Source organism: Neofelis nebulosa, chromosome 1 (assembly GCF_028018385.1).
Source record: "Neofelis nebulosa isolate mNeoNeb1 chromosome 1, mNeoNeb1.pri, whole genome shotgun sequence".
Taxonomy (NCBI): Eukaryota; Metazoa; Chordata; class Mammalia; order Carnivora; family Felidae; genus Neofelis; species Neofelis nebulosa.
The window spans coordinates 125,554,434-125,571,347 of NC_080782.1; the positions used below are offsets into that span (position 1 = coordinate 125,554,434).

Genomic DNA, 16,914 nt, shown 5'->3' on the forward strand with positions numbered 1-16,914 from the left:
AGCCATCAGCAAAGAGCCTGACGCAGGGCTCAAACCCATGAACCGTGAAACTGTGACCTGAGCCGAAGTCAGACGCCTAACCAAGAGAGCCACCCAGGTGCCCCTGATGTTTACTTAAGAGATGGACAGACAGAGAGAAAGCATGAGCATGGGGGAGAGAGAGAGAGAGAGAGAGAGACAGAGAGACAGAGAGAGAGACACGGAGGGAGACACAGAATCCGAAGCAGGTTCCAGGCTCGGGGCTGTCAGCAACAGAGCCCAACTCTGGGCTCAAACTCACAAGCTGTGAGATCATGACCTGAGCTACAGTCGGACGCTCAACTAACTGAGCCACCCAGGTGCCCCATGTGTGGACACATTTTCATTTCTCTCATAAACATGTAGAAGTAGGATGCTGGGTCATATGGAAAACTTATGTTTAAACTTATAAGACATGGTCATACTGTTTTCCAAAAGGATGGTACCAATTTCCATTCCTACCAGCAACTGTTAAGGGTTCTAGTTCCTCCACATTCTTGGAAACACCAGGTACTGTCAGTTTCTAAAATTCTAGTCTTCTAAGTGGGTAGAGGGGTTTCTCGTTACGGTTTTATTTTTTCCTTTTCCAAATGAGTAGTGGTAATTTTTTTAATGCATTTATTTTCCATTGATCTATCTTCTTTGATAAAGTATCTGTTCAAATCTTTTGCTCACTTAAAAATCAGGTTGTTGTCTTCTTACTGAGTTGTGAGAGCTCTTTATGGTGGATTCAAGTCCTTTAACAAATAGGGAATCAGCAAATCTTTTCTCCCAATCTGTGGCTTGTCTTTTCATTTACTCAAAGTGTTGTTTGAGGAGCAAAATATTTCAAATTTGATAACAATTTTTCTTTTGTTTTTTGTGTCCATACAAGTAGTTATCCAACTCAAGGACACAAAGATTTTCTATTTTTTTTCTAGAAATTTTGTAGTTATAGCTTTTTATGGTTAGGCCTACAATTTACTTTTGATATATCGTGTGGGTAAAAATAAAGCTCATTTGGGGCGCCTGGGTGGCTCAGTCAGTTATGTGTCCATCCGACTTCGGCTCAGGTCATGATCTCACGGTTCATGAGTTTGAGCCCCACGTCAGGCTCTGTGCTGACAGCTCAGATCCTGGAGCCTGCTTCAGATTCTGCATCTCCCTCTCTCTGTGCCCCTCCCCCACTCATTATCTGTCTCAAAAATAAACACTAAAAAATAAACAAATAAAGCTCACTTTATTTAGTACAGATACACAATTATCCCAGTACCATTTGTTGAACTATCTCTTCCCAACTGAATTATCTTGGCACCTTCATTACCTAATCAGCCGACTATATACGTGTGTACATCTCTGCTGTTGTATTACCACAGTGCCTTAAATTCCTGTAGCTGTATAGTCTTAAAATGAAATAGTATAAATCCTCCAAATGCCTTCTTTTTCAAAATTGTTTTCGTTATTCTAGTCTTTTTTTTTTTAAGTTTATTTTTGAGAGAGAACATGCAAGCAGAGGAGGGGCAGAGAGAGAGACAGAGAGAGAGAGAGAGAGAAAGAGGGACAGAAGATCCAAAACAGGTTCTGTGCTGACAGCAGAGAGCCCAACGTGGTGCTTGAACTCATGAACCATGAGATCATGACCCAAACTGAAGTCAGACCCTCAACCAACTGAGCCACCTAGGCACCCTTAAATTTATTTTTTGAGAGAGACAGTGTGAGTGGGGGACAGAAAGAGAATTTTATTTTTTTTTTTATTTTTTTTTTCAACGTTTTTTATTTATTTTTGGGACAGAGAGAGACAGAGCATGAACGGGGGAGGGGCAGAGAGAGAGGGAGACACAGAATCGGAAACAGGCTCCAGGCTCTGAGCCATCAGCCCAGAGCCCGACGCGGGGCTCGAACTCACGGACCGCGAGATCGTGACCTGGCTGAAGTCGGACGCTTAACCGACTGCGCCACCCAGGCGCCCCCAGAAAGAGAATTTTAGGCAGGCCCCATGCTGAACACGGAGCCTAACATTGGGCTCCATCCCACAACCCTGGGATCATGACCTGAGCCGAAATCAAGAGACGGATGCTCAATCAACTGAGCCACCAAGGCACCCCATGTGTTTCTTACCTATTAATTGAATTTATCCTTAAGCACTTCATGGTTTTTTGATGTTACTATAAATGATATTAATTTAAAAATTCAATTTCTAGTTGCTCATTGACAGCATATAGAAATATAATTAATTTTTGTTCAGTTTGTCCAGTAATCTTGCTTAAACTCACTTATTAGTTCTTGTAGCTTTTTTTGTAGATTACTTGGGATTTTCTTTTTTTAAGTTTTTTTTTAAGTTTATTTGAGAGAGAGAGAGGGAGGGAGTGCAAGCAGGGGAGAGGCAGAGAGAATCCCAAGCAGGCTCCATGCTCTCAGCAAAGAGCTCAGCGCAGCTCTTTAAGCTCAATTCCATGAACCGAGCTGAAAGCAAGATTCAGAGAGTTAACTGACTGAGCCACCCAGGTGCCCCACCCAATGTGGGGCACAAACCCATGGCCCCAGATCAAGAGCCATATGCTTTTCCGACCAAGCCAGGCAGGAGCCCTCCTTGGGGTTTTCTATATAGATGATCATGTCACCTGAGAATAAAACACATTTTACTTGGGGCACCTGGGTGGCTCAGTTGGTTAAATGGCTGACTTTGGCTCAGGTCATGATCTCACGGCTCATGAGTTCGAGCCCTGCATCAGGCTTGCTCCTGTCAGTGTAGAGCCTGCTTCGAATCTTCTGTCCCATCCTTCTCTCCCTCACTTGCTGTCTCTCTCTCAAAAATAAATAAATCTTAAAAATTTTTTTTTACTTCATTCCAGTATATGCTTTTTGCGGGAGGGATGGCATTATGCTTTTCTTTGTCTTTTATTTCTCATGCTGACTAGTAACTCTGGCTCAGTGCTGAATAGAAGCTGTGAAAACAGGTATTTTTGTTTGCTCCTGATCTTAAGGAGAAATATTCAGTCTTTTGCATTATGTAAGATGTTCCTATCTATACCTAGGTTCAGTGTTTTTCGACCCTTATTTCTTTCTCACTTCCCTCCCAAGACCTTTATAGACATTTTTTTTTTTTTTTTTGGTAATTATACTACCCACCCCAAGAAAACTGAATGCAAGATATACTACAGATCTGTATTGTATATACTGTTTCATTTTCCTTCTTCTTTTGAATTAACTGCTTTTGTATGATTTGCCTTTGTCTCCACTTTTGGCTGACTGGCTACATACACCTCTTTATTTGCTACTGTTTGTTCTTGGGTTTGTAGTATCTCTAGCTTACCACAGTCTGTCTTCAAATAGTATACCACTCTTCACACACTGTGTAAGATTCTTATATTCTTCCATTTCCCCTTCCTTTCCTTTGTGCTATTACATATTTTAATTTCACACATTTAAAAAAAAATTTTAATGTTTATTTTTGAGGGAGACAGAGTGCAAGCAGGGGAGGGGCAGAGAGAGAGAGACAGACAAGACAGACAGACAGAAAGACAGACAGACAGAATCCAAAGCAGGCTCCAGGCTCTGAGCTATCAGCAAAGAGCCCAATGCGGGGCTTGAACCCACAAATCATGAGATCATGACCTGAGCCGAAGTTGGACGTTTAACCAACTGAGCCACCCAGGCACCCCTAATTTTACACATTATAAGCCCCAAATTACTTTGTTACTTTTGCTTTAAACAATTATCTTTTAAAAAGTTTAAAAATAAGAAAAAGTCTTTTATATGTACTCACATATTTACCCACAGATGTTCTTCATTCCTTTGTGTAAATCCAAATTCCCTTACTGTATCTTTTTTTCCCCTGCTTTTGCACTGTGAATCTGCTGGTGATGAATTCTACCAGCTTTTCTTTGTCTGAAAGACTATTTCACTCTCGTTTTTGAAGATATTCTCACTAGGTATGAATTTTAGGTTAATAATTGGTTTTCAGCACTTTAAGATGCTGTTCCGTTGTCTTCAGTGGAAGAGTGTTTCTGACAACTTGGCTGTCATTCTTATCTTTGTTAGTTTGTATATATAAAGTACTTTTTTTCCCTCTTGTGATTTTCAGATTTTCTCCTTATTGCTTTTCAGTAAGGTGGGTAATGATGTACTTTGGTGTGGTTTTCTTTTAATTTAAAAAAATGTTTATTTTTGAGAAAGAGAGACAGAGTGCAAGCAGGGGAGGGACACAGAAAGAGGGAGACACAGAATCGGAAGCAGGCTCCAGGCTCTGAGCTGTCAGCAGAGCCCGACAAGAGGCTCAAACACACAAACTATGAGATCATGACCTGGGCCAAAGTTGGATGTTTAACCAACTGAGCCACCCATGTGCCCATGCTTCTTCTATTTGAGATTTATTGCTGATTTGTGGTTTTATAGCTTTTCATCAAATTTGGAAAATTTTTGGAATTTTTCAGGTATTTTTTGTATCTGCTCTCTGACCATTTCTGCCTGATATTTCCTATACATAAACAAGGCACTCTTTAACTTATAAATTTAAGTCTTTCTTCTCTTTGTGCTTAGTTTTGGATAGTTTCTATTGTTACATCTTTAAATTCAGCTTCTTGTGCAGTATCTAATTTGCCATTAATCCCACCTAGTATAATTTTGGGGGGATTTTTTAATCTCTAGACCATTTATTTGGGTCTTTTATGTATTTTCTATTTCTCTCATATTTCCCTTTATGTATTTATTTTTATTTTTTGAGAGAGAGAGAGAGACAGGGAGGGAGAGGGAGAGCGAGTGAGCATGTGCTTGAGTGAGGAAGGGGCAGAGGGAGGAGGAAAATCCATGCCCAGTGTGGAGCCCAACATGGGGTTTGATCTCACTACAGTGAGATGATGAATTGAGCCGAAATCGAGTCGGATGTTCAACCAGCTGAAATCAAGAGTCGGATGCTCAATGACTGAGCTACCCAGGTGCTCTTCCCTTTATGTCTTTAAATATATTCATATGATTTATAATAGCTGCTTTAAGGCCTTTTTACAGGAATTCTATCATCACTGTCATTTCTGGATGTGTTTCTATTGAATGTTTCTTTCCCCCAGATTATTGGTCACATTCTTTTTTGCATACTTGATTATTCTTTTATTTAACAAAACTTTATCACTAAAGTATAGTTGACATGTACAGTTAACATACTAAAGTAGTTCTGGTGTACAACACAGTGATTTGACAATTCTATACATTATGCAATGCTCACTATAATAAATGTAGTTGCCATATGTCACCATACAATGTCATTACAATATTATTGACTATATTCTCTGTGCCATACTTTCCATCCTTTTGACTTATTTATCATTGGAAGTTTGTACTGCTTAATCCCTGATACGTATTTCACTCGCCCCACCCCCATTGCCTCCCTTCTGGCAATCACTAGTTTGTTCTCTGCATTTATGAGTTTGTCTTGTTTTTTATTTTGTTTTAAAGTTTCATTTTTGAGAGAGAAAGCAAGAGTAGGGGAGGAGCAGAGAGAGAGGGAGAGAGAGGAAGTGAAGCGGGCTCTGCACTGACAGCAGAGAGCCCAATGTGGGGCTTGAACTCACAAACCATGAGATCATGACCTGAGCAAAAGCTGGATGCTTAACCGACTGAGCCACCCAGGCACCCCTATTTTTTTAAAGTGGTTTCTATGCCCAACGTGGAGCATGAACTCATGTTCCCAGGATCAAGACATGCATGCTCTAGTGACTGAGCCAGAGAGGCACCCCTGTTTTGTTTTTTAGATTCCACATGTAAGTGAAAAATATGGTATCTTTATTTCACTTAGTGTAATACCCTGTATGTCCATCTCTGTTGCTGCAAGCGGCAAGATGTCATAGTTTTTTATGGCCAAGTAATATTCCATAATGTATATGTAGGTGTATATATGTATATACACACTTAGGCTACTTCTATATCTTGCCTGTTGTAAATAACAGTGCAGTAAACATAGGGGTGCATATATCTTTTTGAATTAGTGTTTCCATATTCTTCGGGTAATTACCCAGTAGTGGAATTACTGGATTGCATTTCTGTATTTTATTTTTTGAGAGACTTCCACACTGTTTCCACAGTGGCTACACAGATTTACATTGCCACCAACAATGCACAACCGTTCCTTTTATTTCCACACCCTCCCCAACACTTGTCATTTCTTGTCTTTTTGATACTAGTCATTCTGACAGGTGTGAGGTGGTATCTCATTGTAGTTTTTGTGTGCATTTACCTGATGAGAGTGATGTTCAGCGTGTCTTCATGTATCTTTTGGCCATCTGTAGGTCTTCTTTGAAAAAATGTCTATGCAGGTCCTCTGCCCACTTTTTAATTGGGCAGTTTTAGGTTTTTTTTTTTTTTTTTTTGGTGTTGAGTTGTGTAAGTATTCTAGTTTGGATATTAACTCTTTATTGGATATATCATTTGCAAATATCAAATATCTTTTCCCATTCAGAAGGTTGCCTTTTTGTTTTGTTGGTGGTTTCCTTCGCTGTGCAAAAGCTTTCATTTATTTTTCTTTTGTTTTCCTTGCCTGAGGAGACATATCCAGAAAAATGTTGCTATGGCCAGTGCCCAAGAGATTACTGCCTGTGTTTTCTTACAGGTGTTTTATGGTTTTGGGTCTCACATTTAATTCTTTAATCCATTTTGAGTTTATTTTTGTGTATGGGGTAAGAGGGTAGTCCAGTTTCATTCCTTTGCATGTAGCTGTCTAGTTTTCTCAGCACCATTTACTTAAGAGACTCACACCTGATTATGCTTTTTTTTTTTTTTTTAAGTAAACTCTATCCTCATTGGGGGGCTCAAACTCAAGACCTTGGCTCTACCGAATGAGCCAGCCATTTAGCTGATTATTACTCATACCCTGATTTTTCCTGATAGAATGCAGAGCTTTGTGACTTTAATGTTTCAGAGTACTGGATTTTGTTGTAATCCTTTAAAGAATGTTTGATTTTAGTATGGTGCATAGTTAAGTAACCTGCAGATCAGTTTGATCCCTCCAAGGCTTGCTTTACACTTTGTTATGGCATCTCACAGCAGCCATTATTCTGGGACTACATTAGTCCCACTGCTAAAACGTGACCCTTGTGCACTCTTATCCAGAGTCTTTCCAGTCTGGCTTGTGGCGATACAAATGGTAAGTTCTGGAAATTATTCAGTCAATTGCTTTCTGAAAGTTCCTTTTTGGGCCTTAAGGAGTTTCACCTCATGTGTGTGCAGATCACTACAGAGCCAAAAACTGAGGTGATCTCTCTGCAGCTCTAACATCTTCAGCACTCTGCCTCACTCTTCTCAGACTCTTATCTCTGTTTCAGCTCAGTGAGACTGTCAAACTGGTGTAGTTGCTTTTCCCTCTACTACAGCCTGGAAACTGCCTGCGGGCAGTAAACGGGAGCAATTGTAGGATGTGCCTTGTTTCTTCCCTTCTCTTAAGAGACAGACTCATGCTGCCTGCTGTCCAATGTCTAAATCCATGATTTCATATATTTAGTCTGGTTTTCTTATTGTTTATGGCAGGAGGGCAATTCCTGTAGAAGTTAATCTTTCGTGGGCAGAAGTGGAAGATCTAACAGCTACATAACACATAGTACCTAGTGGATGTCAGGCCCTGTGCTAACCATTTCAAGTACATGATCTCATTTAATCCTCACAACAATGCTGTGAGAGAAATACTCATATTATCTTTGTTTTATAGATAAGGAAACTGAAGCTCTGAGGGATTAAGAAAATAGCCCAAGATACCACAGGTGGTGTAAAAGATGTGGAAGTAGGATTCAAATCCCAGTTGCATACCTCTAAACCACCATGTTCCAATGGTTGCACAATATCTCTGAAGAGGGAAGGATGAGGTTAAGGGGCAAGTAGTAAGATAAAGCAAGGAAAAAAGGAAGCACAAGATTTGAATAGCCTTTTTCCAAAGATGAATACAGCCAACAAGCACATGAAAAGATGGTCAACACCATTAGTCATCAGGGAAATGCAAATCAGAATCACACAATGAAACAGGGACTACTTCACAGCCACTGTGATGGCTATAACCTAAAAGGCAGACAATAATAAGCATTGGCAAAGACGTGGAAAAACTGGAAGCCTTGTGCATTGCTAGTGGGATTATAAAATGATGTAGCTACTATGGAATACAACTTGGCAGTTTCTGAAAGAATTAAAAACATAGGACTGCCATATAACACATAAAATCCATTAAGTATATACTCAAAAGAAATGAAAACCTATGTTCACACAAAAACCTGTACACAAATGTTCATAGTGGTACTTTTCATAATAGCTCAAAACAGACACAACCTACATGTCCACTGACTAATGAATGGATAGACAAAATATAATACACCCATACAATGGAATATTATTTGGCAACACAAAAGAATGAGTTAATGATACGTGCTAACACATGGATGAAGCTTTAAAACAGTATGCTAAAGTGAAAGAAGTCAAGTCACAGGAGGCCAAATATCGTATGATTCCATTTATATGACATGTACAGAACAGGGAGAGATGAGACAGTAAGAAGATTAATGGTTACCAAGGGTTGAGGAGAGGGAGAAAAATAGGGAGTTAGTGCTACGGGTTACATTTTTTTTTGGAAAGACAAAAGTGAAATTTGATAGTGGAAATGGTTGCACAACCTTGAGAATATACTAGAAACTTTTGAATTGTACACTTTCAAAGGGTGAATTTTATGGCATGTGAATTATATCTCAATAAAGATGCTGTTAAAAAAAAAACACACAAGGGAAGATGAAGAATAACTTTCCTTGGATTGTTTTAGCCTTCCCAGTTAGGCTGGAATATTGGCAACCATAACGCCTCATAATGCAACAAAAATGAGTGAAGCTAAGCAGCTAAAATGGGGGCACAAACCCATTCTTGCTTCAAGTCCCATACCTCCAATGACAGGTTACCTTTAGAATTGAACAGGACAATATTTGCTCACCACTGCGCGGACGGCTTTTTCTGAGCCTGTAACAGTCAAGGCAGACCCCAAATCCACATTTGCGACAAACCCAGTGGATGTTGAAGAGAGTTGTTTCACATACATCACACATCTCCCGCACACCACGCACTGCTCGCTTCCATGCCACTTTCTCTGGTGGAAAGAGGAAGAGGGATATTGTTGGCATTGATCATCCTGAATAACAGTAAAAGACTACAGATCCACTGACTGCTCCTCAAACTGTTTTGTCCAGCAATCAAACTCAAAGATGCAAGTTGGTGTTTCTATAAATGTAAGAGAAACAAAATAGATGGAATTGTTAATATTTCTAAACAAGTGTCAACGATATAAATGCCACGTGTTGTTATTTAAAGATACTGTAAAAATGTCAATGTGGGGGAGTCTGAAATAAGAGGATTCTTCACTAGAAATGTAGGGTATAATGTCTTGGGAGAATTTTCCTTGGTGTAGAAATAGGGTACAGTATCTCACAGATATGGAAACATCATCAGTGTCTGAATAACAGCGGGTTCTAGGTATGAAACATCGTACCCGCTAGCACTTCATCTACTCACAAACCATATAATATCACTTACTAATACAAATAGGTTCAAAGCAAACTCAAAGTATTTAGAGTGACCCAAACCCAGACAGGGATCAAGGAAGGAATAATGTCTGCTGGATATAGTTAGAGCCTCAGCTCCTTAGTTTGCTACAAAGAGAAGTCTTATCAGTCTTAATTTGTCCACAGAGAATGCCATTTGTCACTCTTTCTACTCCTGTGACATAACAGAAAATACAAGTTCCCAAATAGAAGTGCCTGGAAGACAAGGAAGTGGGTGTCTTACGATGTGGCTCCACCATCATCATGGCCTCTTTCTCTGACATCACGAGCTGGCAGAACTGGTCCCCAACATTGGCCAGGATGTATTTTGAGGTTTCTAGGTCTATTCCTTCTGCAAGGGAGGAAGAGGGAATCCACAGGTTCATGGCATCAGGGTCACTCTGCTGGGGACTCAGAAACCCCTCCACACGGAGTACTCCCTTTCGAGTGAAGATCAACCTGAGATAGGAAGGCAGATAATCAAATACATGGTAAACAGCAGCCATGCAAACTAAAACACACCTAAAAGCCTGGGATCTACAAAAATTAAATGAGCCTTAAAAGGCATTAGAGTGCATTAAGAATTTTCACCCTAGTGGGGCACCTGGCTAGCTCAGTGAGAAAAGCATGTGACTCTTGATCTTGGGTTTATGAGTTCCATCCCCACATTGGGTGTAGACATATTTAAAAAGGAAAAAAAAAGGGGCACCTGGGTGGCTCAGTCGGTTAAGCGTCCGACATCGGCTCAGGTCATGATCTTGCGGTTCGTGAGTTCAAGCCCCGCGTTGGGCTCTGTGTTGACCGCTCAGAGCCTGGAGCCTGTTTCAGATTCTGTGTCTCCTTCTCTCTCTCTGACCCTCCCCCATTCATGCCCTGTCTCTCTCTGTCTCAAAAATAAATAAACGTAAAAAAAAAAAAAAAAATTAAAAAAAAAAAAAGGAAAAAAAAAATTTTTTTAAGTTTATTCATTTATTCTGAGAAAGAAAGAATGTTAGAGGGATAGATACGGGCAGAGATAAGGAGAAAAAAGAATCCCAAGGAGGCTCCACGCCGTGAGCACAGAGGCTGACGTGAGGCTTGATCTCATGAGCTGTGAGATCATGACCTGAGCCAACATCAAGAGTCAGATGCTTAACTGGCTGAGCCACACAGGCACCCCTCCAAATTTTATTTATCTATTTTTTTTAATGTTTATTTATTTTTGAGACAGAGAGAGAGTCAGAGTGTAGCGGGGGAGGAGCAGAGACGGAGGGAGACACAGAATCTGAAGCAGGTTCCAGGCTCCGAGCTGTCAGCACAGAGCCCGATGTGGGGCTTGAACTCACCAACCATGAGATCATGACCTGAGCCAGAGTCAGACGCTTATCCAACTGAGCCAGCCAGGTGCCCCCAAATTTTGTTTAAAAACTAATTTTCAAAAAATAAAAACAAAACAAAAAAATAAAAATAAAAACGAATTTTCACCCTATTTGACCAACACAGTATACATTCTCTGCAATAGTAGAAAGGTTTATTATTAACACTTAATATGTCTGGGTCTTTAAAAAGCTGTGTCAAGAAACATCTTTCAGTTTCTCTATCCACCTGAGTGGTGTGCACCCACACCACTGAACGTGACCAGAGGAAAATAGCCATGCTCATTGTCACATTTGAAATTCACGTCTAACTATGTCAGCTGAGCCCTTCATGTTGCCTTCCAGTTACAACAGTTTCCTGGTGCATGCCCTCTCCTAGATGCCTGTTTCGTAGCTTCTCTTTTCTTTTCTAACCTCCAATATAATTCTCTCATGAGGACCTTGTTATGTATTCCATGGAGAAAATACAAGAAGTCAGAAGAGATGTCCCCCAAGTTCCCAACACCATACTACCATGCCTTCCTGCAACTGGGCCCATGTTCCATCTGACGTGCTGCTGCTAGGAATGAACTAGGATCCCAGCGAAGACCAATCTCTCCACCTATGCTCTACATCCTCTCACGTAGGCAGCCCTCCACATATTCTTTCTTCTACATCATCTATCTTTCTCTCTACTGAATCATTCTTGTATTTGAACTATCTCAAAAATTCTCTAAGAATTTTCTATCTCAAAAATCCTCTCGATCCCACACCCCCCTCCATTTATCTGCTTGTAAGAGCAATGTTTCTTGACCGAGTTGTCTATACTGATTGTTACCAGCTCCTCTTCCCTTTCATTTTCTTACTCCACTCCAATCAGGCTTTCCCTCACCAACATACCAAAACTGTTTTTTGATAAGGTCATTACCCCTCATTAAATCTAACGGTCACTTTCCGTTCTCATCTGACTTGACCCAATCCCCAGTATTTGACAGAGTTCATTATTCCTTCCTGGAAATACTTTCTTCACTTGCCTTCCAGGATACCTTACTGGCTGTTCTTTCTTAGCTGCCTTTACTAGCTCCTCCTCATCTTTCCCATCTGTCAATGTGGGAGAACTCCAGGACTCGGTCCTAGGAATGCTTCTCTTGTCTACATTTGGACTCCTTCAGTGATCTCAATTAGGCTTAAATACCTGATGACATTGAAATTTTTATCTGCCTGGACTTCTCCCCTCAACTCTAGAGTTGAGTTTCCAGCTGCCCTTTCAACATCTCCATCTAGAAATCTTTTTTTTTTTTTAAGTTTATTCATTTATTTTTGAGAGAGAGAGAGAGAGAGTGTGTTAGTTAATTCAGAGGAGGGGCAGAGAGAGAGGGAGAGAGAGAGAATCCCAAGCAGGCTCTGCCCTGTCAGCATGGAGCCTAATGTGGGGCCCTAACCCACAAACCCTGATTTCATGACCTGAGCCAAAATCAAAAGTTGGACATTCAACCGACAGAGCCACCCAGGTGCCCCTCAATCTAGAAATCTAATAGGCATCTCAAATTTTACATGCCCAAATTAAAAGTTCCCATTTTCTTCCCCAAACCCGCTTTTCCCTAAGGAATCTCCTTATCAGTAGATTGCAGTCCCATTTTTCCAGTTTTCAGGTCAAAAGCTGTAGAATCCATTTCTTCTTTCATGCTCTACATCTGATCAATCAGAAAATCCTGTGAGTTCTACCTTCAAAATATATCCTTAATCCAACTGGACTCATCACTTCCATCACTAAGCTACTGTCATTCTCACCTGGATAATTCCAACAGCCTCTTAATTTCTCTGTGCTCCTGCCTTTGCCTCAATATAATCTATCCTCAGTAAGGTAGTCACAGTGATCCTTTAAAACATTCCTCAGCGTCACTCATCAACTCAAAACCTCCAATGACTTCTTATTCAGCACAAAAGCCAAGGCCCTTAGATTAGTCCTTTAAAATATGGACTCATCAGGGGCGCCTGGGTGGCGCAGTCGGTTAAGCATCCGACTTCAGCCAGGTCACGATCTCGCGGTCCGTGAGTTCGAGCCCCGCGTCAGGCTCTGGGCTGATGGCTCGGAGCCTGGAGCCTGTTTCCGATTCTGTGTCTCCCTCTCTCTCTGCCCCTCCCCCGTTCATGCTCTGTCTCTCTCTGTCCCAAAAATAAATAAAAAATGTTGAAAAAAAAATTTTTTTTTAAAATAAAAAAAAAAAAATAAAAAATAAAATATGGACTCATCATTAATTTTGTGACCTCAATTCCCCTGCCTCCATTCTGTATTTTAGCCACCCTAGGTCCACAAACACACCAGGAATATTCCAACCTCAGGACAGTTGCCCTTGTGCCCTCTACCCGGAAAACTTGTCTCTCAGAGACATGTGTGGTCCACTCCCTCACCTCCTTCATGTCTTTACTCAAGTCTTACTTATCTTCTCAAGTCATCCTATTTAAACTATAGCCTCTCTAGGGGCGCCTGGGTGGTTCGGTGAGTGCAGTGTCTGACTTTGGCTCAGGTCGGGATCTTGTGGTTCGTGAGTTCGAGCCCCGCGTTGGGCTCACTGCTATCAGCACATGGCCTGCTTTGGATCCTCTGTGCCCCACTCCCTCTGCCTCTCCCTCACTCACATGCACATGCTCTCTCTCAAAAAAACAAAAACAAAAACCCCCCACTAAACTGTAGGCTTTCTAACCTCCCCACAGTTCAATCCTCTTTCCTGTCCTTATTTTTCTCAGTTATTAACAGCTAACATGCCATACATTTAATCTCTTTTCCTTATTTATTGTCTGCCTCTTCAGCAAACCTCTTAAGGGCTAGATTTTTATGGTTTTATACAGTGTTTAATCGTCAATGCCTACAACGATGGCTGGCACAGAGTATGTGTTCAGTAAACATTTGCAGAATAAGTGAAGCTACACTATGTGGATAAATCATTTGGATTTCTGTATCTTAAAAATTAAGAATTCTTGGAAGATTGTTTAGAAGAAATTCTTTTTCTAAGTTTATCAAGCAGAAAAAAGTGACTATCTGCTGTTTGGTAAAAGCAGGGATACTCCCAGGATTTTCATCAGTTATATCTATTTCAAAGACACTTCACATATCTCCTCATCTTACTTGCCTTTCTCCCTGAGACTCAAGTTACTCTAGCACTGTAGAGGAATAAAGGGTCAGACACATCCATAATACAAAATAGCATCCTCTGCTTCTACCACTGGTTTCAAATGGAGTCCAAATTAGGAATGACTCAACGTAGTTCAGGGGCCAGTGGCTGAGCTATTCAGTTCCCTAAGGACAAAGCCACAAGTCACTTCACAATCCAAACCGAATGGCTACTATGGATAGAGCCTCAGCAAAGACTCAAGAGCAAACAGGTTAAGGAAAACAAGGAATAGACTGGACATATGCTTACAGATTCAGAGAGTGGGAGTTGTATATCACTAATGGAAAGTGGGAAGGAGACAGGCAGGTTTGGGTACCTCCGGAAGTGAAAGAAGCGGCAGGCCACAGTGGAATCATCTTGCTCCTGTTCTTTAAACTTCCGATACCGCTCCAGGCGGCATTCCCGACACTTGTGCAGGTGAGGAGCTACATTGATGCATGACCCATCCTGCAGGAAGGGCTCTCCAGACTGCTTCAGCTTCTTCACCTTGCTCACATCTTTTAGCACTGATTGGCCAACTGTGGCAAGGGAAGGAGAAACGGTTGGTCATGATTGGTATTAATGAGACCCAATAACATAATCCTCTTGGGGATGAATTCTTGTCCTGGCCTGGGTCATTGCTCCTTGCCATGGCTGGGCTTGTGTGCATCATGTCCAGCCGTGACAGAAAGGGAGGGAGCCAAGAGGCTTCAAAAGGAAGCTAAGGACCATGGAGAATTTGTGGGCATTGCCCCATTATAAGGAAACAACTCTGGTATGGGTGAGGAAAACCCAAGAAGGCAGAAGGTAGCCACTTGCCTCTAGACTTTCAGGATACGACTATTCTATTAATCACAGACTGTTGGGCCCCCATGGTACCAATTCCTAATGACAATAGTAATGGATGCTTGCCCTTACACATTCCTGGGCTAGAAGCTCACAGCATAGGAGTTAACGGCTTTTGGAAGAGGTGTTAAAACCTGATATATGTAACAGAGAGAAGTAAATTTGAGGGGTGATTCTTTTTGCCTAATTAAGTCTATGAAAGGCTGCTATGTGAGAACAGAGTCCAGTACTCAGTAATTCCTCTAAAGTAAATTAAAGAGGATGGGCCAAAGAGAAGTAGAAAGGGATGAGAAAAACACCGGGAAAGAACTCTTGACTGAAAGGAGTATCAGGGGTCTTCCCTTTCTCTGTCCTCATTATACAGGTAGATATCCCTCTTACAGTGTTGGGGTTTAGATGCAATCCTGCCCTGAACCAACAGGTCTGATGAGGGGCCTCTAATAGGCCCTTTTGGCCATGTTATTCTATGTGATTACAGAACTTTCCATCAAAGAAAGGGCTTCTGCTGCCCAAGACCACAATAGGCATTCGAAGCCAGTGCCAGAGCCAAGCCCATGAATAAGCCCAGCAAGATCACCTTTCAGGGGGGCGGTCCGTGGCCGGCCCTTTGGGGCCTGCTTCCCTTTGCCTTTGCCCAGTAATAGCTCAGCACTGCGCTCCCCATTGGGGCCCAGCTTCCCCATCAGGTGCTCTGGAATCCCCTTCAGGCCAGTCTTGGCCTGCAGCTGCTCCTCAGAGTCGCTCAAATCTGATAGGTCACTGTTGGTACTGGAGTCTGAGTCCTGTCTGCAAGCCAAGCTTCGCTCATCCAGTGAGAACCTTTTCACAGCTTCAAAAGGAGCTTTGTTCTCCTGTGAAAAATCTGCTGGGGAGGACAGAAAGCTGCCTGAGTGCCTGCCAAAGACGTTACTAAAGGTTTTGAGGAGGGGATTGTCCTGTTGCCCAGGCCCCACAGTTGGCCTCTCCTCTGTGGGGCTGGAGGAGAGAGTAGGCATCTCAATGGGTTGGGTGAGGCTGCTGGTGGGTGAACTGGAGCGGCCATTCCCCATGGCAGAGAGACTCGGGCCCCCGGTGGTAAGAGTTGAGCCCAGAACACCAGACACCAGTTTGGAGGAGTCAGTTGTGATGAAGAGGGTTTTCTTCTTTGCTAAAGATGCCGAATCTGTAGAAGAGTGAGCCTCGGGCCAGCTGGGCGCTGCCTTAGAGGTGACAGTGGTAGCAGAGGAAGAGCTACCTGACGCCTGAGATGCAAAGCTGCTGAAAGGGCTATGTTCAACTTTCTCCACAAATGCTAGGAAAGGGTTAGAGGGCTCTTCTCGGGATAGTTTAGGGGGTTGTAAAAATAGATTTTCATGACTCTCTGGGGTGCGGGTGTTTAGGAGGCTCCGTGGGAAGGCCGGCGTGAGGGTGGGCATGGACTCTGCAGGCACCTTCCGGTCCACAGAGCTGCCAGCTTTAGAGCCTGATTTAGTGTCTGCTCCAAGAGCCGATCTGCCTTTACACAGGCTCTCAAGGCTTTGTTTGAATGAGTCTCGACTGGAGGAATCATCAGCCAAACTCTCTGAAACGGTAGTGAAGTAGTTACTGGTGGGTAAAGTTTGGGACATGCATTGAAAAAACAAGTTTTTGGAGAGATCAGAGTCTTTCTGAGACTCTGGTGCAGAGCTACAGCCAAAAGAGAAACCCAAAGGTTTATTCTCTGTGGCTAGAACCCCATTGGACTGGCTCCTTCCACTTCCAAAAGTCAAAGGTTGTGATGAACTTGGGAGAGATGCTCCAAATCCAGAAGAGGCCAGAACAGTACTTCTTGAATTCTGAAAAGAAGATAGCCTGAATTAGTAATTCTAGTTTCTCTTGACAACCTTACCACCTCTTTCCTGGGCCTAGGCCAACATTTCTTGTGGGTCAAATCAACTTTTCTCCCCTACAATTCCATGAAAACTGCTCTTATAACTAGATTTTACCAGTGTTAGAGATGACACCTGCCACAGACCACACAGAGGGCATCTTTAACAAGGTGAGCTAGAGACAGCA

General features: G+C 42.0%; 1 protein-coding gene across 2 annotated transcripts in view; it reads right to left on the reverse strand.

Moving 5' to 3' along the window:
- KDM3B (lysine demethylase 3B) overlaps positions 1-16,914 on the reverse strand; it is a 70,970-nt gene that overhangs the window by 20,130 nt on the left and 33,926 nt on the right. For both annotated transcript variants that reach the window (XM_058735359.1, XM_058735353.1), the window contains 4 exons: positions 15,458-16,694; positions 14,372-14,573; positions 9,793-10,007; positions 8,945-9,097 (listed from right to left, as the gene is read on the reverse strand). In XM_058735359.1, coding sequence (XP_058591342.1) covers positions 8,945-9,097; positions 9,793-10,007; positions 14,372-14,573; positions 15,458-16,694 — 1,807 coding nt within the window. The remainder of the gene's footprint in view (positions 1-8,944; positions 9,098-9,792; positions 10,008-14,371; positions 14,574-15,457; positions 16,695-16,914) is intronic.